Source organism: Lagopus leucura, unplaced genomic scaffold (assembly GCF_019238085.1).
Source record: "Lagopus leucura isolate 7727_CA_CO unplaced genomic scaffold, USGS_WTPT01 Super-Scaffold_100014, whole genome shotgun sequence".
NCBI lineage: Eukaryota > Metazoa > Chordata > Aves > Galliformes > Phasianidae > Lagopus > Lagopus leucura.
The window spans coordinates 4,322,400-4,350,132 of NW_024962268.1; the positions used below are offsets into that span (position 1 = coordinate 4,322,400).

Genomic DNA, 27,733 nt, shown 5'->3' on the forward strand with positions numbered 1-27,733 from the left:
ATCACTGAGGTCAGGCTGACAGGCCTGTAGTTCTCCAAGTACTCCTTATGATGCTTCTTGTAGATGGGCATCACATTTTAAGCCTCTAGTCCCCTGGAACCTCTCTGGTTGACTAGGAATGTTGATAGATGTTGGAAAGCAGCTTGGCAGTAACCTCTGCCAGCTCCTTCAGCATCCTCAGGTGGATCCTGTCTGACCCCATGAACTTGTGATAGTCCAGGGGCAGTAGTAAATCTCTAACTGTTCTCACCTGAATCATGAGGAGTTCACAATACTTGAATTTTACGTTTAAAAATTATTGGGAATTGTTACCATTCCTGCAAAAAATCCTCAGCAAATCAGAGCTAGCTAAAAGCATGATTGCAGTAGCCAGTTGATAGCATGGAATGCTGTGACTGGCAGTACAGTATTTGGGTAATGATATTTTTCTATATCAGCGATATTTTGCAACTAATCTCCAAACACTTGTACAGCAGCCAAAACAATACTGCTTTAAACTGGAGCATAATGAAAAGTCCTGTTTCATTATTTTTTTGCTCTCAAATTTATTGTGTTCCTTTTTTGTAGATACCATGATTGACGTGAGAAAAATAAAGTAATTTTGTAGGGGCCGCTTTCCTAGTGTGGAATATGCTTCTAGGGATCATGCTTTGCAAGATGAGTATAAAAAGTAGCCAGATCAGAAGATGCTGTTTACAGTTCAGACTTTGGGGATTTGTAGTAGAGTCCAGTTGGGCATAGGGAATCAGAGCAGTATGAAACAGGTAGAGGAAAATTTTAGTGTTTTGAAGATTTACAGAATTGATTTGCTCTCTTAATTGGAAGAATCTTCCATCTTGATGTTCTGTTTTTCTTAAGGCAGCCTGCTTTTTTGTGGTTTAAAGGTTTGGTATTGTTCTTCGCTGTTGATGTTACAGTTAAAAAATAATAATGTTTAAAGTAGAGAATGAGTAGTTAATATGACTTTTGTGTTAATTGATTTATTAGATAAAGCTTTCTACTTTAATAAATTATCATACTAACACCAGTTGAGAAACTTCACTCTGTGGATATAGCTCAGTAAATCTTCCCACATACAGGATGTATGTATAGTATATTTTTGTGTTGTTTTAAAAGAAATTTTAAGAGTTTTTTAAAGTGACTTTTTCACAAAGTCATGCAGTTTTAAATCAATCTGAACTGATATTATGACCAAGGGTAACCAAGATTGATAAACTACTCTGACATTTCTTTAATTTCTTGACTTATACTGAAGTTTTCCTGACAAAGTAGGAATGTAGCTGTAAAAACTGGCTACAATACAGAAATGTTCTCGTTGGCAATTTTTCTGAATTTCCTTTCAAAACTTTTTGGAGTTGACTAGAACCAGGAGTTTATCTAGCTTCCCTCTGACGTGGATGAATGGTTCCTGTACTGTTCAAGTAAAGTTTAGTGTTTTTCTTTTTCTTCCTTCAGTGGATGGATTTCGTCTCTTACTGGTCTTAATAAGAGTATTCCTGTTGGCATTATGATGATCATCATAGCTGCACTTTTCACAGCATCTGCTGTGATCTCATTAGTTATGTTTAAAAAGGTAAGCTGTTTATTCCACTTCTCTGCTTTCTGTGTTTGGCCTGGAATTTGTTTGAGAGTGGCACACAGTCACAAAGCAGGGGTTGATGATGTGATATTCTTGGGAGGTCTGCTGTGCTTCTGTAGTACTATCTACCTTACTCCTATGTTTAATGATTTTCACATAGCGAAACTACTCTGTCCCTCAGGCATGAGTCAGAAATGTTAAGGATAGCCTAGAGATGTCAACCTCTCATTATTTCTTTTCTCCATAAATACGGAGGTACAGGAGAAGGAATCAAGAAATATGTAGAACAGGGTTGGTTGTTTTTTGTTTTTTTTTTTTTTTTTGTCTCTGCATCTGCATTCTTTCAGAAAGCCTGCATGCTCAGCATGCTCAGATGTGACAGGGTATAGCTTCACAAATGAAAAATAGTCACATTTCTAACATAGGAAAAAAGTTACAACATCAATTTGTCTGCTGTGTGTAATGGAAATATCTTTATAATACTATTTAACAACTTTATCAACTATTTAAAGACTTGAGTGAATACGAATCTAAAATTGAGATCTAATTTTAGTTCTCAGGTAATTGAAGGTTTCTCAGGATTTTGTTTTTGTATTATAAATCGTAAGCTGTATTGTTTGAAGAGTTTGTAAGCCATATGGTTATAATCTCTGCTTATTATGCAGACCTGTTGGGCATCATGCTAGCAGATGCATATCTACATTGCTAAGTTATTTTGAACTACACTCATTAATAGCTTAGCTTAATAGATTCTTATAAGCATGTAAATTAGAGATTTGTTTTTCTAAAGATTGATGTAGAACAAAGCTTTTCAGATTGTTATTGGCACAGTGGCACTACTTCTTTGGCTTTGTTTTCAGCTTCTTCTTTTAACATGGACATTCACTTTCAATGAGTATGCTAAATTGTAGGCAAATTGAGACGTAAGGTTTTGCAAGCCGTGTCCCTGTGTACTACTAAGAATACAGCCTGTTTTGCATACTTAAATACATTATTTTAGAAAGTGAGTATTAGAAAAGATAAAGACCTTTTGAAAGACCCCTGTGAAAGTGTAACAGAAATCCATGTGATCAAATTGTAGAGCAGGGCAATCAAAATCTGTAGAACCTCGTGTAGGAGCAGTCTGACTCATTTCCAGATCCTTCTGAACATAAAGTGAGATTTCTCTCCTGCACAGCTCTCCTTTGCTGTTACTCTACCAATGCAATGGAAAGTTCGTAACTGTGACTGCTTTCCCATGTTCCTAGGTTCATGGTCTCTACCGCACAACTGGTGCTAGTTTTGAGAAAGCACAGCAAGAGTTTGCAACAGGGGTGATGTCCAACAAAACTGTACAGACTGCTGCAGCCAACGCCGCATCGACAGCAGCAACCAGTGCAGCTCAGAATGCATTCAAGGGTAACCGAATGTAGAGGAAATAAAAGAAATTGTTGCGGTTCTCTTTGTGCTTTATTTTCAGGTCATTTATTCTGTTTCCTAAAAGCCTAGAATAAAATTAACACAGCATGTTTGTCTTTTCTCCAGCTGTGCATGGGTAAAATGGGAAATGTTAGTTTTGTTCTATTATGAATTTATTTATTTTGAAAGCATATTCTTTGCCCTTCTTTTAGAAGTTTCTATCTATGATGTAAAGCCCTCTGTATTTTATGGGAGATAAGTAGTTCCAACAATTAGCCTCATATTGGACAATGGTATCTAATTATCAAATAAATATATTAGGAATTTGATAAATTCTTCAAATTTTTTAGGGTAAGTCTTTTGATATAAACCTGTAAATTTTCATGAATGCTGTTGAGTTATCTGATCATACTGAAATCATGTTTTGGTCCAGAATTTACTTGCACCATTTTATAGCATTCGTTTTATCTATTTTCATGGAGTATTCTCTTCCTGTGAGAAACGACAATGATGCATAAACATTCTTTGTAACGGAATGTCTAATGCAGTGTACAAGTTAAGAAAGTTAGCTAACGGTTACAATCACAGACATAAATGATTATATACTATGTTTTTTATTTCAGTATTTCTTTCTTGAGGTAATAATTTTGCTGGAAAAGAACAGATATTGATGTTTAGAACACTAGTTTCTTGTTTAGCTCTCCTCATTGACCTGCAGTGGTATTTTTGTTTTGGGGATCCTTAGATTTTTTTTTTTTAGTGTGGTTTGTGTTGAACAGTGGTACTGAATCTCTAGCCTTGTCAGTCACTCTGTTTACTGCTTGTCCAAAAATATAAATACACAGTATTTAATTTTCTTACAATAATATTGTCTAAGATGAATCTTTCTAAGCAATGGCATTACAGATACTTGAATGCATTTTAACATAACTCAGCCATCTCTGTGATTTACACTTGGAAGAGCTTCCTGTTTCAAACTGAAAAAGTGAAAACTATTCATCTTTCACAACGTCATTGAGCTGAAGGCCGAAAAGATTGAACGGTTGCTGAGGAACAGAACAGTCAGTAATGGGATGTGCCATTGTATTGTTCTAAAGTTTAATCAGGTCTTTAATTATAAAGTGATGGATTTGTCCTTTGAAGGTTACTTAGAGTTCCTTGATTTGGCTCATGAGCATAATGTTTGGACTATTTTTTAAGCTTTGTTTTAGAAAATGAAAGCAGAACATCATCCCATGACCTGTAGTGTAATTTTATTGTGGATGAAATTTTTTCAGCTCTTAACGTGTGAATCACTTTTGGCAAGATTGAGCCAGAAGTTTCTGCGGCCCCTCCATGCTGACCGATTAAATCTTTCTCATACAGTGTATTTATAATAACATAAACTTTCTATTTTTTAGTGCTATTAACTTAATTCCTTGATGAGTACTACCATTAGCTGTAGTAATTAGTCGTCTTTATTTTACTGACTTCTTTAAATCCAACTTGAGTTTGGATAAATGTAGCAGTTTTACCTACACAGAAGTTTAATAATAATAATATGCTATCATCTAAATATTCTTTGAATCACAATGTTAAAAGCAATTTAAATGTTCTATCTAATAGGGGCTCTAAAATTTTACAGTAGTGAATAGGTTAGCCTTGAACTTAAATCTGTGTGGGATGTTAATAAAAGCTTTTCAGACAGGTCTTCATTTTCTGCTGAGATGGGGTCTACACTTCTAGCAGCTGTGCATCAAAGTTGTTCTTTTCAAAATCCTTCACATTTGACTTGGCAGTTCTGTTCAGGAGCTGTAATACGGATTATTTTGAATCTAAATTTAAGTAGTTGTCTTGGATCTCCCTCGGATTTGAATCCCAGTGACATAATCCTTGCTTTAAGCTGAAGAATGCATAATACAAATTACCTGAATATAATAGGGAAAAGATATACATTTAGGTATAAAAACCTGAATTTGGCAGGCATATTTTGCCAAATGTTTAAATGTCAATGAGAATGTTCAGTGTAGGCTGGGTGTCGATTTGTAATGTGCTGGGCTGAATATATGGATCTAAACCTGGTAAGCAAAATTCAAGAGGCAGTTATGGGAGCTTTTAAACCAGAAATCTAATGCTTTGCAGCCCAAAAGGGAGGAAGAAGTTTGAGTTTACCTTTGGCAACAGAAGGCCGATGTTGGTTAAAATACTTTTACCCAAATAAAATGATATTTCAGCCTCTTACTAATTACCAGACTATGGCACCCACTTGTCATTTTGTAGTATTGTGACAAATTGAGTACAGAGTATGAAGTTTAAACACTGGAATGTCAGTAGTCATTGATACGTAATATAGGAGTATTTATCATGGGGATGTTTGTATATTTTGTAAATTACTAACAATGCTCTGTCATCCTGGTGAATGTCATGATTCTCTACGAATACACTCCTGTCCCTCTGTTGCATGTCTGAGCTGTTCAGAAGTTTTGTATATTTATTGTATTAACACGGTGTCACAGAATAAAAAAAAAAACAACTTTTTTCTGGGATTTTTGCTCTGTATAGTTTTGAACAAAATAGTCTGTTCTTTCAGAATTCAGGATGACATGTGAGGCGGCTGATCTATGTAAAAATCTCACTTGCCTTTTGTAATTCTGTATATAAATGCTTTAATTATGCTGAAATGGGAAAGATGCCCACTATTGAAGTTATACATTAGGATAATCAGAACAGCCAACTCAGATATTATAAGAAACATTCTCAAATACTTGCAGCCTGCTTCCTTGTGCTAGATAGGTAGAGAGTCAAAATCTAAACATGTTTTGTCATTACTGAATGAAATTCTGTGGCTATCCATTGAATCCTGAAACGTTATTGAAAGTAAAATGAAGTTGCTGAAAGCAGCATTGGTTTGGTACTGCTTGTTTTCCTAATTTTGATTGAGTCGACACGTGTCACTGCTGTGTCTTGGTCTTTTATTCACTAGGTGCTACCAGTCGTTTTTTTCCTGTGATGTCACCTGTAACACCACCTCTTTTGTACTGAATGTATTTCTGGGTTTTATTTGAATGGGAAACAAAACATGAGTTTATCTATACGTCTGTGGTATCAGTACAGAGAACAGTGCTCAGGCACAGCCAGGATTATTCTGGGAGAGGGTGGCAGATACAAGACTTTGAAGATGCTGGCACACGTGTACATCATTAAGTAGTGAAGGTGTTCATCAGCTTGACCTGTGTCTTTGTAGCTTAATGATCTCGGGCGGCAGTGGCAGCAGTAGAGGAACAGGTTTTGAACACCTTACGTAAGGGACTGTGCGTATGCACACACCTGCTTTGAAATCCACAGGGATGTTTAAAGTAGTGATGCACTGAGCGGCACCTGTCCCTGAATTTGTTTGGGCTTTAGATTTCCAAAAGTCAAGGAAAATGCTTCAGGTCTTTCACCATAAGCTACTTCCTGCAAGCTTAGAAAGTGTCAGAAGCTTAATTAATTAATGTAATCAGACCTCAGTAACTATCAAAGAAAATGGACATCCTGACTTCTGTTTCAACTAGTAAAAGCCTTGCTTCTGGTTCTTCCATAAATTTGCTTAGAGAGCAACATGCTCTTCATTGTTTGTCAAGTTGCAGGTGAAAAATATGCACATTAAAGCAAGTGTAATTTAAAAGTCTGTGACTGAGCAGTTTTTGTTCTAAACTTTGTCTGCACGCCTCCCACTACCCACTTTTTCACGAGAAAGGAGTGGCAGTGCTTTAGTTGCAAAATAAAAATCACGTCAGACATGTTTTTAATTAGAGAGTCTCTTTAATGCGACTGTACTGTATAATGTATAGGTACAATTTCAAATCACATACTTTTTGATCAGTAATTGTTAGTCAGAAAACTAAAACACTAACAAAATCACTGGGCTGGGTTCTTAAATGCTATTAAAGCTACAGTTAAAGAAAACTTGCTCTGGCTAAACATACCTGATATGTTTGAATTAAGATAGTCATGCTCCTGTTACAGATCAAAAACTCACATTTTAATTGAAATTTAGATTCAGAAAAATAACACATTAGGTACATATTTCGTGCTAATAAATGTACATAGTGGTGACTCAAGAACAGATAAACAGTACCACAAATAAACCATGGCTCAACCTAATGTAGCTGGGTTGCCACAGCTTTTCTTTCTGTGGAGCGTGGCTGTGCTGTGTGTTGCTGCCAGGCCCTGCTTTTGTTGGGCTCTGTCCTTATCATAGGCAACAATGCCCATGGCTTTCAAGGGACACAAGTGAGATACGCTCATGTGGGATTCAAAACTGAAATGACTGGGCTGAAAAAATCTCAGAATCCGAAGAATGTGGAATAAAAATGGATAAGAAGGTGATATAGACAAGAAAGAGCTCAGTAGCAATTTTTTTTTTTTTTTTTTTTTTTGCAATGCCACATTATAAATAAAGCACACTGAGAAACCTAGCTGAACCTTTTCAGCTTTCAGATTGTACACAGCTAGAAATAGCTACAGCTTCACATTTCAACTGTCTGTATTATATAGATTAAATCACCCTAGAAGAGATTTTTGTTAGATCTTTAAGCTACTGTTAACATTGTATTCATCTTCAAAATCCATAACTCTATTGCATTATTCTATGCTTAGTCTGTCCACACCACCAACACACACCAATTCTTCCCTGGGAAGTCCCTTTTCAAATATCCTGTTCAATAGCAAAAGCAACCAAAAAAAAAAAAAAAAAAGAAAAAGCCCCCCCCCCAAAAAAAACAACAACAAAAAAAAAACAACCAAAAACCCCCAAAAAACAACCCATCAAAAAACCAACCCACCAAAAGACATTCCTGTTATTGCACATCTCACACAAATTTGTGTATATATATATATATTTAAATATGCTACAATTAAAAAAAGTCTATGGCACTTTACAGAATATAAGTTTACAAAGTTGATCAAACCACAGATGCTTGAAGAATTCTTCAATACCACAAAAACAAAGTTGAACTGAGCTAATTGGCACACAGGTTTTAAAGAATCCACAGCAAAGTCTTCTAGATCCTATGCAGTGCACGTACATTAAGAAGCAGTTACGCTCTGCAGCCCCCCTCGTGAAATTAATTAAATTAGTTTTAATCTGATTTCTTTCTTCTCTTTTCTAAACATCTTTGAAAGCTGCTGTTGAGGTGACCGTCAGGAACAACTTTAAACAGCTTTAAACAGATTTAACGAGAGCACCCTACATCTGAAAACTTCATCCAGAAAAAAAAGCGGCAATACGTAACGCCTTATCACTTGATAGAAAAACAGAACCCTGAGAAAGGAAATTCTGATTACTGTTTTTCTGTATTTCTTCCCAGCCCGTCTTCCATCTGACTGCGTGCTGTGTGATGAACGTGGATATTCTTGCAAGTTAGTTGATTATGCCGTTGCAGAGCAGGTTGATAGCATATCAGCAACAAGCAGAAAAGCTGGCTCTTGTTGGTTACAAATGAAAACAAAAGCAAAACACGCCACTGAAAATACTTGCCTAGTATTGCAAAAACAAAAAACCCAATATTAAAAATTTTAAGCATGCTTTAGATCATAGCAGTGTATACTGGGGTTGTTCACTGCTTACTTCTAAACCTAAGCATACCTTTTGGAACCTCCATAAACCTCCATACCTTTTGGAAGTACTGACTTTGGCTCTGGCTAATCAGGTGCTCAAGCCGCAGCAGCATTTACTTCAGTAACGTAGTTACAGAAAGTCCTGGCAGTGGCAGCATTCACATTGGATTGCTACCCACTTACAAAAAGTTAAAACTCCAAATCCGACTGATAAAAGCTCTGAATTTTCTTTTAATTAATATTGAGCCAATTTATAGTCACTCGTATTCTCCAACCCTTCCTTTCCAATTGCGCTGTTGACAAAAGCACAGCTGGGCTAATGCCCCAGCCTCCTCTAGCACGCGCTCCAGTAGAGGGCTCAAGAGGAGCACCATAGGATGTTTTCAGTCACAGTGCAGCTGTGCTAAACAGGTAGCATGCACGTCCTTCGGCATGTGTGTGTGCGAATGTGTCCAGCAAAAAATGGGAGACCACGAGTGCGGTCAAGACATGCTGGCTGTGACTTTTTGTCCTCAAACGCCACTTTATTCCAAAAGTTTTTTAAAAACAAATTTTGCTATATGCAGATAATTGGCATAAGTGGTTCCAGACCGTTTTTAAAATTAAACATTTTAAAGAGAAGTTAATTACCCGTTTTAAAATCTACACTGTGGTGGGCTAGAGAAACAGGTGAACGCAAGAAGCTGCTAAATTAAATTAAATCCCTTTTTAATATTGGCAGAAGTTGATCCCGGTTTTTGAACAGTGGCTCAGCCATCAGCTCTACATCTGTCCGGCACCTTTCTTGAACACATGCTGTGTGCTGATGGGCACTGCTGCCTACACAGGTGGGCTGGGCTCAGGCAGGGTCTGTGGGGCACAGCAGGCACTGAGGGTGCTCCAGCAGCACTGCTCAGCCATGCTCAAGGCTAGCCCTGGGCTTGTGCTAGTGGCTGCTTTTACAAGTCCTGTGAATCACCCAGAGAGGAGCAGCGTATTGAAATCAGCCTTCTACCTGTACAGTAACAATTTTTAATATCTATAAATGGCTAACAGCACACTGTGATAGACTGACCAGGCTCCAGTGATGGAAAGCAATGTATGATGTGAAACATGCACCAAGAAATAAGAAGAGGAATTCACTTAAAGTTCATGAGAATTACTTCTCTGATGAATTCTTCCTAGTGCTTCTGTGCCACAGTTGCATCATTCCTTTTTTTTTTTTTTTTTTTAAATACCTTTTAGATTTGTTTTTACAAGTAGTTCTAGTAAGTGATGGGGCACCACAAGTAATGCAGCCGACTGTTTTTGAGAAAGGAATGTCATTTGCGGCAGGGTCTGTTATTTCTGCTGATTTAGTTGGAAAAGGTTCCACGCTACATGTGGTTCAAAAAATGGGAAAAGATCTTCACAGCCATTAAGAATTTGGCATGACTTCCTGAAAAATGTAAATTTCTTAAGGACGTAGCTGGTTCTGGGACATGAAATTGGTCTGCAGAGTAGGAATGAAGTTTCACAGGCAAAAGGAAGAATAATACCACTGAAGTCCAGCATTTGATGTTCACTTGTACAAGAGGCTAAAGCTCCAGCTGTTGGCATTCACAAAGTAATGCCCAGCTGTGCTCTGGGTAGTTATCATCTGCTTGGGATTTGGGGTATTTCAGCTAAAGGCATACGGTAAAATGGTATTTCTAACAGTTGCATCAGATTCAAGTGAAAACCAGTGTTAACAACAGCATCTCTACTGGGTCAGTGAAAACAAAATAATTAACCTGCTAGACAAGGGGCACGCACCTTGTGTTGTGAAGTTTCAAGCAGGAGATGCGGTAAGGATTCAGCTTTAACTGTTTAAAGATGTGTGAACTGCATCGTGTCAGCTTTGATCTCTCCATCGCGTACTTACTCTCTGAGAAGGCACTGTACTTTAAGGACGTTCAGTATGAAGAAGCACCTCAATTAAAAATACGGTACCAAACCAGGTGGTGGTGAAAGATTCACAGGTGAGGGGAGCCCTTGGAAAGAAAGCCTAATGAAAATAGGCTGCTTGGTTGTGTAAAAAAAAAGTAAAAATGTGCTGGCCTTTATTATTTTAAATCCAATTTTTTTAAAGTGACCAAGGTGGGTAAGGCAATCCAATCAATCAGAATTTGTCAGCTATGTAATAATATCCCCATTATATATATGATTCCTCGCATCCCCAATCTGATTAATATACTCCACAGTGTCCTGATAATGTAATCAAACTAAAAAATCCCCAAGTGTTTACATTCTCCTTTCTTGGGATCTTTTCTGATCCTCATTGCCCAACAAGGAGGAAAGACCATTTCAGTAGTTCAGGGCTGGAATGCATGGGGCTCAATCACACAAACTGTGGAAACTGGTAAGTGGATCTCCTCATCAAGCCAGTGAATAGCAAATTAATATCCAGGCACTGGTATTTTTTCCCACTGGAGTTAAAGGAGGCAGATAAGGTTTTTTCCTTCCTCTATTTCTTCTTGCACTTTGTCACTGGATGTGGCGATTTCAGCTTGCGCCGAGAAGACTGCACAGATGAACGTCAGAATAGTGCCACCAATCGCCGTGTAGAAAGCCCAGCCCAAGGAGCAGTCTCCCAGTTTGTAAGCAGAAGCATAATGTCCACAATAGCTTATTGCTTTCTGGCATCCCCAACCTGCAGGGTAAAGTATCAAGCCTAAGATAAGGAAGAGGCCTAGAAATAAGAAGAGAAAGAAAAGACAGAAGTTTAATAATTCATAAGTTGCACAGCGAATGAAACATTTAGTAACAGTTAGAATGGACGCGGCTGACTTTAAGCGTCAGAACTGAAACAGACAGCTCTGTCTCATCCATCCTTCATTTACTGTTCGTTCCTTACTGTGTAGACTTTTATCTCAACCAGGGGCTGTCCCGCAGTTTTTTAATTGTGAAAGGGTTATTTCATATGGCCTTCTTCTTAGTTTTATTCTCTGCATTCCTCCTGCACTTACCTGCTGCATTTACAGAGTTTGCCAAATGTTGGGACATCTCATCTACTCTTTGTACTTAACACTTTTCAAATACTTACAGTTGTTTGCATCTACTTAACATTTGTATTTAGCTAGCCTTCGTTCCACTTTGTCATTCGTATTTCTTTCTTTTCCTCTGGATTTTCCCTACATCTGTTTTCTTAACCTGGAAAGAACGATCTTTCAATTCAACAATAGACCACTGGTTATTTATCCACACTCAGACATAGTAGAAAAATCACTCAGCACATTCAAGAAGCTTCTTTTGCAATGAAGAGATTGTGGAGTCAGCCACAAACAAGAGGACTTGTGTCTCCACTACCAGTGCATAGGTAATAGTGGCATCCTCTGAAGAAGGGACGCTGTTACTGATGGCTTTCTCTCTGCTGAGGACCAAAGTTATCAAAGCAGTGAAGAGTTTCACTGAGGAGATGAAAATAAAATATTAGAGCCCCTATGCACGTGATGTGCCTTTGTACAAAGCTGAGAGATTTAATCAAAATGCCTGCAGTGCTGGAAGCTATAATGCTGTCATACAACCTCTCCTAAAAATCACAGTGAGTGAAAAACATCTCCATCCAGCAAGGTACGTAGATACTTGTCAGGACAGCTCATAGGCATCTGTATTAGCTTTCTATTATTTTCTTTAAAATTTTACTTCGAAGAGCAGGAAGAATTATACGAAACAGTTTTCGCTTAAAGGCAGCCCATTTATTCAGAAAGTGAACACAGCCTTCCACATCCTGTAAGTATTACCCACTTTATTTCTGCTGTCCTCAATAAAGCCCTTTATTTAGCCAGGCATGCTGAAGAAGACAGCTGATAATAGTATTATTCTTGAAGTTGGCTGAAAGTTGTGCTTTTTATTTATGGCACTAGTTCATCCATAAATTTAATCTCAAAATTTCCACTAGGTTATCAAATAGAAAACTCTTATGTTTTTCTCTCTACTACATTTATTACCAAGAACACCTGTTAAGATTTGTTCCCATCTTCAGTTCAACAAATTCAAGTTACAATAGTCTATTCTGCAGTGCATCAGAGTTCAACAAATTCAAGTTACAATAGTCTATTCTGCAGTGCATCAAATTTCCTTACAGCTGTCTAATATCTATAAATGCCAGGTATTTCACAAAAGATTGTCCTTCCTCCAGCATTTTTCTAATGGTTACACCATGGGCATGAATGAACTTAATGCCATAATTTAGGGCAGCAAAATCCACTAGTGAAAGGTATCTGTTCTGTCTGAGAGAACTTAGTCACTGTTTACATTTAAGAAGCAATGACAAATTTTGTGCAGTGATTCCAGCCCAATTGGCCAAACTACACTAAGCATAAAGTACTGCTTTATCTTGGACAGGCCTGGATAAGCTGTGCTTTCATCCTGCTGAGCCCAGCAGCTAGTTTCAGACTAAACACCAGCAGTTCCTCTCCTCTATTCATCACTATCTTCCTGTTCAGTATTAACCAGCAGCACTAAACATTGCATTTCTCTAACTGTACATGAGTTTGGTCCAGCTGCCATTTTCTCTAAAGATCACAAACCCTTTGGTAGTTAAAAATCGCCAGCCCTGAATTAAGAAACCAGGCACGAAATGCCAAAGTAGCTGCTGCTGCCAAGTTAGTTTTTAAAGCCTACCACCCTATCAGTAACAAACCCAGAGGGCTGTGTTTCACTCCAGATGGCTTGGGCACAAGTAGGTCTAAGAAGTCACATCCAACTCTTTTAGCCAAAGCCAGAGCACTAAACATCTCCTGAAAACTGCTGTTGCATGGCACGGACTCTCGAGCTGAAAAGCCACTCGGCCACCTCTAAAAGACTGCAGCATCTCTCCATATTCATCAGTACTCTGCTGGCTGGATAACTTACAGTTATTTCCTCAGTTAAGGAGACGATTTGGAGAAAACTCCAAAACTATGAGCCATGACCATGGACAGATTCTCTTTCCCCCTCTGACTCCCATACTACCATAATACAAGAAAAGAAATAACATCTTCACCTCACCACTGAGCCTACCTTCTATTCCATCCCAGTGCAGACTCGAGGCTTCTCAGAACATGTCTCCTATATCTATTGCTAATATTTACCATCGTTCCTAACTTCAGTCATATCTGGTTCCTACTTGTTAGGAAAAGTCAATAAAGATTACCTAATTAAGGCAGTTCAACACGCGCAGAAGCAGAGATGGCACTCCTTGGGTTTCACGCTAACTAGCATTAATTGGAGAGGCGCAGACTCATCTTGTGCTCAGCCCTACCCTGCAAAACACAGTGATGGAGCTGTGCAGACTTCAGACATGGCTCTCTCCATAGGGATCTCAAGTAAAAAGGTCAAGACTGCTGCTTGCAAGTCACTACAGAAGAGATGATCACAGGCAGCAGGAATGATTCCTGCTGCTTAAACAAAATGGATGGAAGATCTTCATTACCCAACAGCAGAGAAAACCACGGACTACAGAAGAAGTCAGCAACCAGCAGCACTTACCTGTCCAACTAGCTCTAGCCAGAGGCATCTTCCAGAGACCACAAGAAAAGAACCACTGTGCTCCTGGGAACACAGATGCAGAGGGAGGGAAGAGAGGCCCATGTGGAAAGAACAAGCTCAGATATATCTGATATCAAGGTCAGATGAGGCTGCGATACTCCTTGGAAAGCGAAGGTCTACTTTTAAACAGGTGAAATGGTTAAATGTAATATGAATAGCTCAGCAGTCTCAGTGTTCTCTCACCTTTAACTTAAGGATTGCTTCTCAACCATTTTAAGAAACGCAAAAAAGCCAGAGGCATGTTTCTGTGGCTAATGCTGTAGCCTTGATCTATGTCTCAAACACATGCAAGCAGCTGCAGTTGAGCAAAAAACAATTAGGGGATAGGATCTGGCCAAACTGGTAGACTTTCAGCACTGAATTTTCATACTAGTGTCCACAGGGCAGAGCCTGACTGAGCCCCTCACATCTCTTTACTTATTTGCCTATATCTCTCCCTTTCTGCAGCCGCTCTCAGTCCCTGGGGCTTCACCTGCCTGCATTTCTCTCATTTTTGTTATTTATTTGCATTACTGCAGCGCTTGGCAGCTTTGCTCATAGTTTCTGTCAATAGCTGGCAAACCCTTCTTCTTACATAACAAATAACACAAAGAGCAAGCGAGTTAATCCCGAGCAGCACAATGGCAATCGTGTTTCATTGTGGTTCTAGTGGGTAGCAACCGTGCACACATCAGTGTGTTGGAACTAGATGATTTTGAAGATCCATTACAACCCAAGCCATTCTGTGATTCTAGGATTCACAGCCAGACAGAGGACTGAGGAAATGAAGACCAACTGGTTTTCAGCTTATGCGCAGTACAAAACATGTTTCTGTTCTTTTGAAGCATCAGATGGCAGATGGCGGAGGAGGCACTGGATAGGCTGCATGGAGCTGGGCACGAAACTTACCATCAGCGAGCACGGGGCTGTCACAGGAGGCATGGGCACACCCTCAGCATTCACTTATATCCACAGTGCACAGGGACACGGGAGCAGTTCCCAGCACAATACTCATCTACGTGTAAGAAGCTGTTCTCTGGATTAACTATTGGAGTTCTCAGCTTTCTTGAATTTGACTCAGTTGTTCTTAAGCTCAACACACTTAAATATTACCTGTGTATTTAATCTGCATGATGTGGCTTTGTAAGGCATTTAACGCTGTAAGTTAAAATTAAAGCACTTAAGCTTCTGTTAGTCATAGAAGTACAAAGCTCACTGTGTGTTGTGTAACTTTATGTCAGCACAATCTAATGAAGCAACAATTATCTCCTGTCGACAGTTTGTCTTAAGATGGATCCGGCAGGAGGACAGTAAATTATAATGATAATGATTTCCTTTTCCTAATAAATCATTTTTGCTTTTGTCCCAGTGTATTTGAACAGAAGCCAATTTTCAAGAGGAAAAACACAGAACAAAAGTCTTGTGCTTTAGCTGAAGAAAACTCTTCTGCAAAGAATCCTTCCAGTTCCTCTCTCCAATGTACAGTAAATGAGTTTAATTCACAGCCAATCCACCTGTTAATCACTGCTGTTTGTTCCCCATGCCGGGAGAGCAAATTAATTTTGAAAGCATGACATGAGGCTGTTTTCCAGTGTGCTTCTCTACAGCCTTGCAGATTTCAAGTTTGCTCTGTTGAAGATTTAACCTCCTCCCTCTTTGCACAGCTGCACTGCTATGGATGCAGCATTAATTACATTTTTCTTCTGTTAGCTGTTGCCAGCTTTCATACATGTTTTTTCTTAGGATTCCTTAAAACAGAGGTCTCAAAGTAGGCTCTGTAATGCTTATGAACAAAACAGGAAAACTATTCAAATAACCCTTTGATCCAGATAACTCATCTCATAAAGCTCACTGGTATAACTCTGTCAGCAGAGAACATTTTCACATGTTTCACTGAAGGGAATTTGCTCTCATAACATTTTATCAATCCCAAATTATGTGTTTTCAGAAGAAAGCCTTAAGAAATACAAAATGTAGACTAAACTTAATTAGGATTATTATCCCTATCCTGATTACAGCTTGGACATCCAATTAAGCCCTAGCCCTCAAATGTTTACACTGAAGCCAAACTTCTCAGAAATATCAGTATGAACATAGCAGACAAGAGGAAAAGTTTCTGAAGACAGCCCAGTAATTACCTTTTTTTATGAAAACCTTTTTCCACTTGCACCCCCAGACTTTCCTTTCTGGGGGCTTGGAACTGCAACAAGCAAGTGTTCCTGTTTTTCATGCTCTATAGCAGTGTTGCTAAGCTAACATCACAGAAAAACAACAAATCAGTCTGTCACTGTGGGCATCTGCATGTCACATCACGTGTTGGTCAACAGGGTCAGAGCTGAGTAAAAGCTTTCTCATTCCATCCTTGGAAACAACCCTCAAGAAAGGGGCTGTGCACATGCCTGTTTAGATAAGTGCACGCTATTTAGTTTTGACAGTCTCCTGTGCAGCTGCTGTTGTGCCATATTAAATAACAGCATATACTAACAAAGCCAATTTCCATTGCAAATCCTGAAACTATCTTCTCATTTCTTAGCAAAATAGCAAAAAAAAACAAAACAAAACAAAACAAACAACAACAAAAAAAGAAACAAACCTCAAAAATACCCAACAACCCAAAAAACCAAACCAAACCAACCCTTTTAAAAGGCTGCTGAAGATACAGGGAATTAAGCAGCTGTGATCCATGAGGTGGCAATGCAATATGCTCCCACAGAGCAGCACAACACAGCAACAGCACTGCAGCAGACAGGAGTGGAAAGGGGAAGATGAGCTTTGCTCCACTCATGCGGTCACCTCCTGGTGGTGAGAAGCAGTAACACTGCTTTTCTCCCCTTCTGCACAGCCACAGGAGACAAGTGCTCAGGACCAAGGGCGCACAACAGCTTGGCACAGCAACCCTGCCTTTGTTTCCCACGGGCATATTAGCAAATGTGTCAGTGTGCTAAATGAATACCTGAACAGTGTCATGCTTGAAATATGCACACAGATGCACTCCACTAGCTTAAGCTGAGCAAGCTTTTACATACACAGACAACTGTAGCGATAGCCACCACACGCAGTGGACATGGTGGACAGCCTCCACACTTAAAAATCAAAGTTCCCTCAGCCACTCCTCATAAGACTGGCCAGCCCCGGCCAGCACAGAGCTCTGTGTCAGGCAGAGGGGGTGGGAATTCCCCACAGAGGATGGAACAGAACTACTGCGGCGCAGCAGGCCAGACACCACAGCATAGCCCAGGCTTGTGACTTTCCCACATCTTGCCTGCAGCCTTTCACACTGCATGGCCTCCTGCAGCCCTGCCAGCATTCAGGTGAGTGTGGCGGCACATGCACAGCAAGCAAGGGGAGAATCTGTGAGCATGAGAGCCTTGAAGATGGCCCATCTGGAAATACTGCAAAACAGAAGCATTTATGATTTCAAGACCTATCTTGATACTGCAGACGGTGTGGGTTCACATCTACGAGGGGATCTGGGATCTTGCTCACACTCCAATTCATTAAGCCAATCAAAGATGCATGTTCATAACCAATCACTGTTTCCGATGTCATTATTGATATTAGGGTGTGAAATAGGGCTAAGATACATGTGGAGGATGTGCATGACAGGAGGTATAAGGAAGAGCTATGGACAAGAAGCTATTATCACTATTATGTACATTTTGCTACCCACAGAAAGAGCCAAAAAGAAGCCAGCTTATAAAGCCTTGATGTGGGTTGGTTTGGCAGAATGACAGCATATGGGCGATTCCTGCATGGTGTTTGGGGCTTCTTGGGTTTAGTTTTTTTTATTGTGTAATCTGCTCGGTCTTCTCTTTAATGAAGCGTGAACATACAGACTGCTCTCTTCAGGAGCGGAGAGGGTAGGCTGCATCCCATCACACTTCACAGAATCACAGAATACCCTGTGCTGTGCCAACCCTACCCGTCACACCAATTTGCAGGCCCTGACCACCCTGTAAGGCTGTGGCACCTTTCTTTGAAGCAGGCCCTGTTGGTGTTTCACACACATGCAAGCCCTGCCCAGCTCTGTGCTCAGAACACCACAGCAGGAGCCAGGCACACTGCTGAGCGAAGGGGGCTGCCGCGTGGCCGCCAGGGTTTGCCTCAAAAGCCGGGGAGGTAGTGGGCGTTTTTAATCTGAGACGGCCTGATGGCAGGCCCGAAGCGGCTACATGAGTAACTACACTGCAACAGTTAAATTTGGGAGGTTCGTTAGTTTGGAAAGAAAACGCCAGATGATGTCAAACTGTCCATCCGCAAAAGAAGCAGAGGAAAAGACCCAGCACGTTTCAGTGCTTGCTGTAACTGTTTTCAGTGCCGTCCAACTGGCTGTTGCCAGTGCCCTCCAAAACATGAATCGGTTGTGCAGAATCAGCAGAAAGGGAAAGAAAAACACCTCGTGACCAGGGCTCTGCAAAGGAGCCGAAGCAACAAGCTGCCTTGGCTGAAACAATGAGGTAAAAGGGCTCTGAGACATTTTCTCATTCCATTACATTTCCTCAGCGCTGATCCTGCAGTGCAAGTCGACCGTCCCCACCCCTCTCTGCCTGCTGAGACTGAGCTGAATTCTTCTTTTTTCTTGTGTTTGAGTAAAAGCACAGACTCTGCATCTAAATATTCTCCTAGAGTTCGCTGCTCTATGGAAAAGCAGCATCAGTCTTGGCTCTAAGTCTGAAAGCAAAAATCCACCCTGCAGGAGAGGCAGCCAGTCCCACTCGGCTGGACAGCAGGGAATACAGACATCCCCACATCAGTACCATTACGCAGTGCCACACACACATGCCGCAGGAAGGTATTTCTCAGAGTGCACAAGGTTCTCACACTCAACACCATTTGATGGAAGGTTTATGCTTGCTTGCTAAGAACATCAACTGCTAATTTTTGCTAGTGAGAACCTCAGCACTGACAGTCTGCTGAGTGTCTGCTGATCCCTGTGACCATCATGGTAGCACAGGAGGTAAGCTGACCTCCAAATCTAACTTAACACTGAACTAAAGCTTCACTTTATTTCTTTACCTGTCCTTTAACTACTTAATACTGTCCCGCAGGCTCAATAGCAGTTCAGCACTGGAACTCGTTTTCCTTCCCTGGCATAATTCCTCTTGCTCCAAACCAGCAGTCCCCTTAGCTTGAACTTTCAGCAACCATCTGTGTATTGGATGTCATGCTGGCAGCTGGCCATATGGGTTACAGGAAGCACTACACCACAGACAGCAGGAGCAGTTCAGACCATCAGGATTTCCATTAGAAATCCCCCCCCACCCCTTCTTCTTTCTTCCCACCCCAAGAATTCAGATTTCTGGCATCAGAAAAGAAAAATTCTAAGATGAATCCAAGAGGAAATATGCTTTTGAAAAATGCATGCTCTGCATTTTAGAAAGACAAACAAGAAGTTCCCTTGCCATTGAAGGCTGAACTGCTCTGGCTTCACTTTCCTTCTGCTCAGGCTCTCCGCCAAGCAGCAGCCTGTCACCTGCGGGCAGCAGCAGGAGTGTGCGCGGTGCTTCCCCTGAGCGCCAGCTTGGCCTCTTTGACCAGCAATGCTTCTTAACAACATGCACAAATACTGAAAGTGCTCCACAGCTATTACAAGTCATCCTGGGCCTCTTCTAGCCTCTGTACTTCAAATGTTTCATCAACTGTAAAAACAGAATACTTTCCCAAAAAAGATGTTCAAAAAGTCTGCCTGAACTTCTTGCTGCTGGGTAGTAATTATCTGTTTAATTACATGGCTCCTTTCTTTGCACTGTCTATTGCAGGGAAAATATTCTTTTCCAAATGAAACAATCTGCAAACATTTCCAAAACCAGGACAACTGGTTACAACTGCTACAAGTCCAGAGTGAGAGACATTGAAGCCTGAAAGCAAGCGGAAAAATGTCATGTCCTATTACAACAAATTATAAGATTTCAAACAGAAGCTGTATAGTTTTTTATTTCTAATTTTCTGCAATGACAGTAACAACAAAAGCTCTGTGGATCAGATATCTGCATGGCTCCTACCCACTATTTAAATGAGGGCTTGTCAAAGGACCATACAAAAAGACGTGGTTTTGTGTTAGTAATTTCACTGCAGGCATCACCCAGGTCACAACCACTGTTGCCAAACAAAAAAGATATATCCGGTGTCTGTTATTGTCTTTTCATGATGAATTCCAGGAATAAACTAACTTGCTGCATGTTTTTAATTATATCAAATCTCCATAGCAAAGATATAGAGATTTTAAATGAGATTAAGTCTGTGAGATCCTGAGTTCCTGTAGATTACTCTGTGTGGGTGCATCTCATCCTTGAAAATGAAATGTTTGACATGCTTAAAAATATTGGGCTGATACATGCTGATAAACAAAGTGACTTTGTGACTTCTTTTTCCTAAAAAACATAATAGTTCACATTTGAAAGAACAATCTTAAGCTGAAGACAATCACGCTGGTTTGTGTCAAGCTGTTCTCTGGCCAGGGCATTAGTTCACATATCATAATCCTCACGTGATTGACTATGCCAACAATTGTACTGCTAGAAACATGCACAAGTGTTTTTCAAAACTCAGGAACTGAGAAAGTTGAAATTAACAGCTGTGATAAGTCATATGGAAAATACTTTCAACTAAGTAAGCAGATGCTGTAATGCTACTGGCACAAGAGTAGCAGTGGACCCAATAAAATTAATCTTGAGAAAATGAGTTGCTAGCCACAAGGCGCCTGGCTGCAAATATCAGCAGTGGTATTTCTCATAGCAACAGCTTCAGCAACGTGACCTTTCAATTACCCAGTTTAATGCTGTCATTTATCTAAACCATAGGAAGGGAAGCGTTCTTTTCTCAGTACAGATAAAAAAAAAAAGGACTTAGCTATCTCTTCACAAAACAAATGCTTGGTCTACCATATTGTTCAATGTTTTCCTTTATCCACACAGCTGGTCTGATATTAAAACCTAGAACTGTCATATCTGCTCACAAATGGATGTTTTACAGAACAGTTTGCAAGATACAAGAATCTACTTCCTGCCTACTTTGATGCTAGACTATATCCATCTTGAGATGGCACTGGAACTAGAAGCACAGTTATCTTTTCAACAGACATGAGTCTGATGCAGCAAATGTCTACTTATGCTGCCAGCCTATCTCTCACACAAACATAACTTTAAATGAAAAGATGTAATCTCTTAAAAAACAGGTTTCATGGATTATTTCTGAAGTGCAGGGTAAGAAAGCAAGGAGCTAAAACCTTCCACTAGCTCTAATTTGCACTGCAGAGCTGCTTATTTGTCACACTGGTGCTGGTAGTTCTGTGAACCAGGAGGGATTGCTGCAAAACATGTCATTTTTTATTTTAAGTATATTCATCTGCTCCCATAATCTGTACAGAAACATCTTGAGCCAATGGAGGGATCTAATTCTGGTGCAAGCACACAAGCATTATTGTGGATGCCACAAAACAACCCGTATGCTTTTATACTACTTTACAGTGCCTTAGTAGCCAGTGTCGGCCATGTCCCCAGCTGTGACCTCCGTGATCAGAGGAAGGTGAGCACAGCCCTCATTCAAGCCGGGGAGCAGTTAGTACACCAGTCAAGGAGCAGCCAGCAACAGGGCCACCGTTGTCCTGGCAAGTAGTGGTCAAGATGGACTCCTCCTTCCAGCAAACAAGTCCCAACTCCTCACTTCTGGTTTAACCACATCACTGTATGAATTGAAAACATCTGGTTAAGAGCACCACAAAGAGGGAAGGCAGAGGCAGCCTGTGCCACTGCCGCCTCCCTCACCAGTCCCCGAGGGCAGCTGGTTGTGGCAGGACCACTCTTCTCCTTCAGACCACCCCATGCACACACTGCAAAGCACGGAACTGGCACATAGAACCAGTCCTAATGACCACAGAAAGCCACACGCTGCTCTGCCTAGAGCTTTCCAGCTTTGGTCTGCATTACAGTTACTTAATCCCTGCAAACCTACGTTATAAACAGTAACAGGACACATCTAGAGTGGATTCGTCATTTCAAGCAAAGTACAATCAGATCACAAAAAGATAAGCTCAGAGGGCTCTATGACTGCAGCTGAACAACGCAATGGGCTGGCCAAGGGGAGAGTTTACTGTCAGGTATGACTTGCCAAGCACACACCCTTGAAGGAGGTGGCTTAGCATGAAACTTGGTAAGCAGAGTGTACACCTGCAGGCCCTGTCCTGGGGCGTTCGCTCTCACCTCAGCCATGGGGCAACTGAACTGCCCTGCGCCTATGGAAAAGTCACCGAAGAAGTGAGAGGGAGATGAACTGCCTTAGCCTGAGGATTAACTTTGCTCTCTGCTGGTAACAAAGGAGAGAAGTTTTTGTTACAGAAAGAAATTCACACAGAGAAAAAGCACTGAACAGCAAACAAAAGAAACACTGGTCAGTTCATTTTGGCACATTACATGCTGCAATCCTACTGCCAGTGTCAATGTATTACATGCTGTGTAGCTATAAATTTCAGCTGAGTTTGAATAAACACCAGCATATAGAATCACTCTGGGTCTGTCTAATGTGATCGCCTTGTAGACACCACAGAATTGCTGTGAACAGCAAGTTGAACAGCACAAAAGTTAGCATTTTTAGTTGCTCTCAGAGCTCACGTACCTGCAATCCCTTGTAGCAGCCCACAGACATTAAAAATACTTTTCTTCATAATACTCTGCACACACATAGTAAAGACAGACACAAACGCCACGGCGCAGAGGATCAGGATTCCCACAGCTAGGAAAATAGCGGTCGCCTGCCAGAACCCACTGGCAATCTCACTGAAGTTTTCAGCATAAGGGCCACAAAGCGTATCTCGCCTGGAGAGCTGCATGTGAGAGATCCTTGTGCAGCGCCCGTAGATGCCCAGGGTCGGGCGGTAAGGTTCCTGCGGCCCTCCCGTTCTGTTGTCCATGTCCTCGGTGCTGACTGGTTTGGCTTTGCCAATCAGCCAGTCCGCGCTCATGAAAGCGATGAGCTCCGCAAAAGCCACGACGATGCTCAGGAGAGTCCATAGCATTGACCGACACGTTACAATGACATGACACATATTGGTGTCCACTGCTCGCAAACAGTGCAGCTGGCAGTCTTAACTCCGGGCACGAGGGGGAAAAAAGTTAAATAAAAGCAGAGAAGGGGGACCACGAGGAAATCACTGCTGCAGCTCCGCTTGCTCTTCCAGCTCTCACAGCAGCCAAGACAAAACTCCTCAGGAGAAAAAGTGAACCGCTGCAAGTTTTGCAAGCAGTACAGTCATTCGTCCTCTCCACTCAGTTCCTCCTTTTTTCTCGAGGGGATGCTGAGCTCCGAGGCGCGCTTTTCTCTCTTACTGCTCATACTGGCGCATGACGCTCCGAGTCGGCGGGGAAGGCTGTGGGGACTGCCCACTGCTCGACATCACGCACCTACGGGAGAGAGAAAAGACATCAGCAGCAGATAAAGCCTTCGCACAACTCAGCAAGCTGAAACCCTGCGCGCATCCACATCCACAAGCCAAAGCTTTCCGTGCGCGCTTGGAAGCCGCTCGCCTCGTCCCGAGGGAGCGACCGCTCCGGCTGCCAGGCGGCACTCACTCATCCGCTCCGCCCGTCCCGCACGGCCGTGCGTCGAGCGCGCTGCCACTGAAGTGTTGGTGGCGGCCCGGTCCCACCCACTCCTCCAGCACGCCCACATCATCTTCCCCTGCTTGAAATCGCCACGGCTGCAGGCGGCGGCCCAGCAGAGCGTTTTAAGCAGTTTTACAGCCGCCGAGTGGCCGCGTCGCGAGGATCTGGGCAGGGAAGGTTGCACCGGGGGAAGGCAGCGGGCCGTGGGGCTGCCCAGCCGCCGCGGGACACCGACCCGCACCCCGCAGCCCTCGGCGCTCCCAGGGGCCTCCCTTCTGCCGCCTGTGACGGTAACTGGGGGACATTCCCAGAGCTATACTGCCCTTGGAATGAGAGGCGATCAGAGATCACTACGCTCCTCACTCAAACCCAGAAGCCTTCCTTACAATAACAGATGGATCAACACATATGCCTCTGCGCTTAAACTTAAAATGTATCACTTCGGAAGGGGGGGAGAGCAGGAAATGCAGTCATGCTACCCCTCAGCAAAGGGGGTGCACCGCTCCCGAGTTCTACTCACAAAAAAGACCAGTAGTGAACAGTGCCTCCTCTGCTCCCCTTTGCCGAACAGAGAGGGGTCAGCAGGTACCGGGAAAAAAAAAAGACATTCCCATCCTCCTTTGAAGTCCTTTAGCTTTGTCAAGGGGTGATGGAGTTGGCGTTTAAATTTTTAGGAGCTTCTGAGCCTAGCGGTTGAATTCCAGTCCCAGTGAATGCAAAAGTAAAAGAAAACAACAAAACACCACAACTTCAAAAACCTCAGAATTCCATACGGCAATTTCTTCTCCTTCCTACATTAGGATTTATGGACTATCCACAAGATCTCACCCGCATTACTCTTCTTCCCCACCTCCATCTGCAGGCTCCTGCAGGACCTAGCCACGCCTTTCATGCCCACAACCGAATTTCACCTCCCTCAGTTCGTGGTTACCACGCTGCCTGGCCTGTTTTTCTGACAGATGCTCCTGCATACCCTGCCTGGTTTTGTGCTTAGAACAAAGCCTGCAACTTTCAGCCTCTCTGCTGCCACTGGCCAACTAGAGAAAAACATCAGAGAATGACAGCCCAAACAGACAGTGCATGTCTGGCACTCAAACAACTCATTTCATGACTTTACTAAGTAAATTATGAAAATGTACTAAACTAGATGTTAGCAAATGGCAATCCACATTTAGTTGTGCATTTAGCTGTACTGTGACAATCATTCTTTTCCCATTTTTTATTCTGGAAAAGCTGGAGAAAGCATCGAGTTTTCAAGCAATCTGACATACCAATGACTCGAATACACCCTTTGTAATAACAGAGAACTAAAGTGTCAGCCTGCCAAAAAAAAGTTAATTCTCTCATTATTTCCACTTTAAACAACTGGAAAAGCATACATGCTTCTTATGTCAGTGGCATGATTAAAGACAATTTAATAGAAAACACCTTTATTTTTTAAGAGAAGTTCCAAAGAGAATCTGATTTTTTTTGTGTAAGCACCACTCCTGAGTCAAAGATGAGTTAAACAACTCATCTTTGTAATTAATTGTATTTTTTTTTAACTGTGGTGCAAAGGACCTTACAGTCAAATCACAGCTGGTACACTTCACTCTGTATCTACGTAACATGATAAAATGCAGTTTATTGAACACAAAGAGAATAAAGTTCATATTTACTTAGGTAGGTGGGAATTCCAAATGAACATTGGAAGCCATAATACATGTCGCTAATAAAAGATGGTGAATGCATATTAGAATCATAAGGAAAACTACACACCACTGAGGTACTTCTCATTTAAAATGCAACAATACATGGTGGCAACATGTTAAGATATGAGTATCTCCAGAAAAGTAAATGCGTGAGTAGAACTGCCCGGTCAAAAATGATACGAAAATAGAGTCAAATCTCAGGTCTTCCCTGGGACACACACTTCCCAGTTTTGCTATATTGTGAAATATTCGTAGCATGTGAAAGTTAATAAACATCACCAGTAATAACAGCTCCTGCTGTCACACTTACCTTTCAAATTAAACCTTCACAACCCAGCTTTTCACAGGTAACTACCACTTTATTCTGGCAGAACGAGCACACAGATAAATTTGTTCCTGTACTAGTGATAAACTGAATGCGAGTGCTGTTCCCTTCATCTCCTGTTATAGCTCAGAGGACAAAAACACACTCAGGAATATGGTTCAGGGGTCAGAGGAAGGGCAGGAACATTTCTTACTCATTAGATTCAGCAGAGGGAGGTTGCAGATGAAGTACTGGAGATTATTCACAGTTCAGCCATGCTTCTGTAGTTAACGTTTTTGTTCCAGCAGGTATCACTTTGAATTTCCGAATGAATTTACCCAGTTTTCACACAGCTCCAACAGAACATGTACACTATGCATCAGAGCCTTTCCAGCTACGCTGTGCACTATGGAACTCTGCACTCTGTGAAGCTGCCCTCCAGCACTTGCCCCTTTTCTCCCATTTTTGCTGGACAGAAACTCACGCTACAATCTTTCCAGGCTGAAAACTAGCTGTTTATTCCACCTCTCAGTTTCCCATCCATTGACGAACATTTTCCATGACAGAGCTCTATGTTCTTCACAGCATGCCACTCAATATCCACTTCTGAGAGACTGTCAAAATATTTGCCTTGACAGCCTAAATTCAAAATATACAACAGTTCTTTAATCCCTTTGCTATTATCTCAGTCAAACCAACTCTAACTGACGAGGCAAATTTCTTTCTGCAGGTTCATCTCTTGGCCATTTGCATCTGCCCCTATATTTACTGCTGTGATCATCCATATGGGTGCTGCAAGAGGTCCCTGGCTGCCCCACCACAGCCCAGCCCAGCTCCTCAGCCTGGCACTGCAGTCGGACACACTACAAGTTCTTTTGGAGGGGAGAGGAGGTGTTTTAAGATTTAGGTCATTCCAGCCAACAAGTTCCCACCATGCCCCTCCAAAAATGCTAGGGCAGCAACAAACCCCAAGTAAGGCAATAAGGCCCTCAAACATTTTTCACTGCCAAAGACAAAAATATTGAGAAACTACACCTTCAGTGTCACTTATTGTGTTCCCTTGTAGTCAAATTCTGCACTAAATGAAGTCTAACGAAGTTAAAAGATACTTGATCCTCACAGCATCCAGAGAGGACAACAGTGAAAGTGAACTATTATTTTGGTTGCCTTAATCTAACAAAGCAAACTAAGCTTAAAACATGACTAAAATTTTCCTTCTCTTCAGACACAATTCTGACAGCCAGATATTATGCCTCAAGTTACACTTACACATCTCTTGCTAAGAATTTTTAGCCATTGTCTTTTACTACACAGCATTGCTATATTCTAAGTAAATAAGTAACATATAATTTTCTGAACTAGATAAAGAATCACACTTGTCTCCATTTTGCTCATGCTGCCAAGACCAAAAGGTCAGAAGCTGATCCAAATTATAATATTTAAATTTTTGATTTTAGAGATGTTGAGCTGGAGAGTTTTGCTCTGACATACCACACAGATAGGAAGAAACAGCTGCAAAGTTCAAATTTGAGTCAATCACATACCACTGCTGTTTATTTTAAAAAGTGTCCTACAAGCAAAGCACAAGAGTCCCGCAAGTACCTTCCAGAACTATGTTATGGTCAGGCCTTTATGCTCTCCTTAAGAGTTTGACTGGAGGGGGCTCATACCAAAGCCTGCAGCTCAGCTTTCGCCCTTTCCAGCCTGGTTCTATCAGCTCAAGAGTGAGAATAAATCATCTTTAGATAAGTGGCTTTTGGCTTGGCTTAAACAAACAGCTGAATGGAAGGCCACACAGACTGCTGAAATGACCCCAGTTTGTAAAATAAATCCAGGCACAATTACAGATTTTATTCTACAATTTGCCATAGTCCAAAGCACAGCTATGCAGAGGAGCTTCTAAATCTTGTTTACAAAACACAAGCTTGAGCATCTCATAATCAAAAATGTGAAAATCCTAGAAGCTTTGCTTCTGCTTTCTCTGAAACATCGTTCACTAGAAGTTACTAACACTGAGAATGCTTTGAACCACCAGAGTGGAAGTAGCTCCTATTTATGTTGATGCTTGCAAACTCAC

General features: G+C 41.3%; 2 protein-coding genes and 1 pseudogene across 5 annotated transcripts in view; 1 reads left to right on the top strand and 2 right to left on the bottom strand.

Moving 5' to 3' along the window:
• SCAMP1 (secretory carrier membrane protein 1) overlaps positions 1-5,870 on the top strand; it is a 41,413-nt gene extending 35,543 nt beyond the window's left edge. The window contains exons 8-9 of the mRNA XM_042875197.1: positions 1,456-1,573; positions 2,827-5,870. Coding sequence (XP_042731131.1) covers positions 1,456-1,573; positions 2,827-2,991 — 283 coding nt within the window. The 3' untranslated portion in view covers positions 2,992-5,870. The remainder of the gene's footprint in view (positions 1-1,455; positions 1,574-2,826) is intronic.
• Positions 5,871-7,597: 1,727 nt separating this feature from the next.
• Positions 7,598-10,953, bottom strand: LOC122182337 (annotated as a pseudogene).
• LHFPL2 (LHFPL tetraspan subfamily member 2) overlaps positions 10,633-27,733 on the bottom strand; it is a 123,389-nt gene continuing 106,288 nt past the window's right edge. For 3 of the 4 annotated variants that reach the window (XM_042875198.1, XM_042875201.1, XM_042875199.1), the window contains 2 exons: positions 22,676-23,460; positions 10,633-11,246 (listed from right to left, as the gene is read on the bottom strand). In XM_042875198.1, the coding sequence (XP_042731132.1) occupies positions 10,990-11,246; positions 22,676-23,105 (687 nt within the window). In that variant the 5' untranslated portion in view covers positions 23,106-23,460 and the 3' untranslated portion in view covers positions 10,633-10,989. Of the gene's footprint in view, positions 11,247-22,675; positions 23,461-23,628; positions 23,672-27,733 lie in introns of those variants that run through there. The other variant, XM_042875200.1, reaches the window with a different exon arrangement.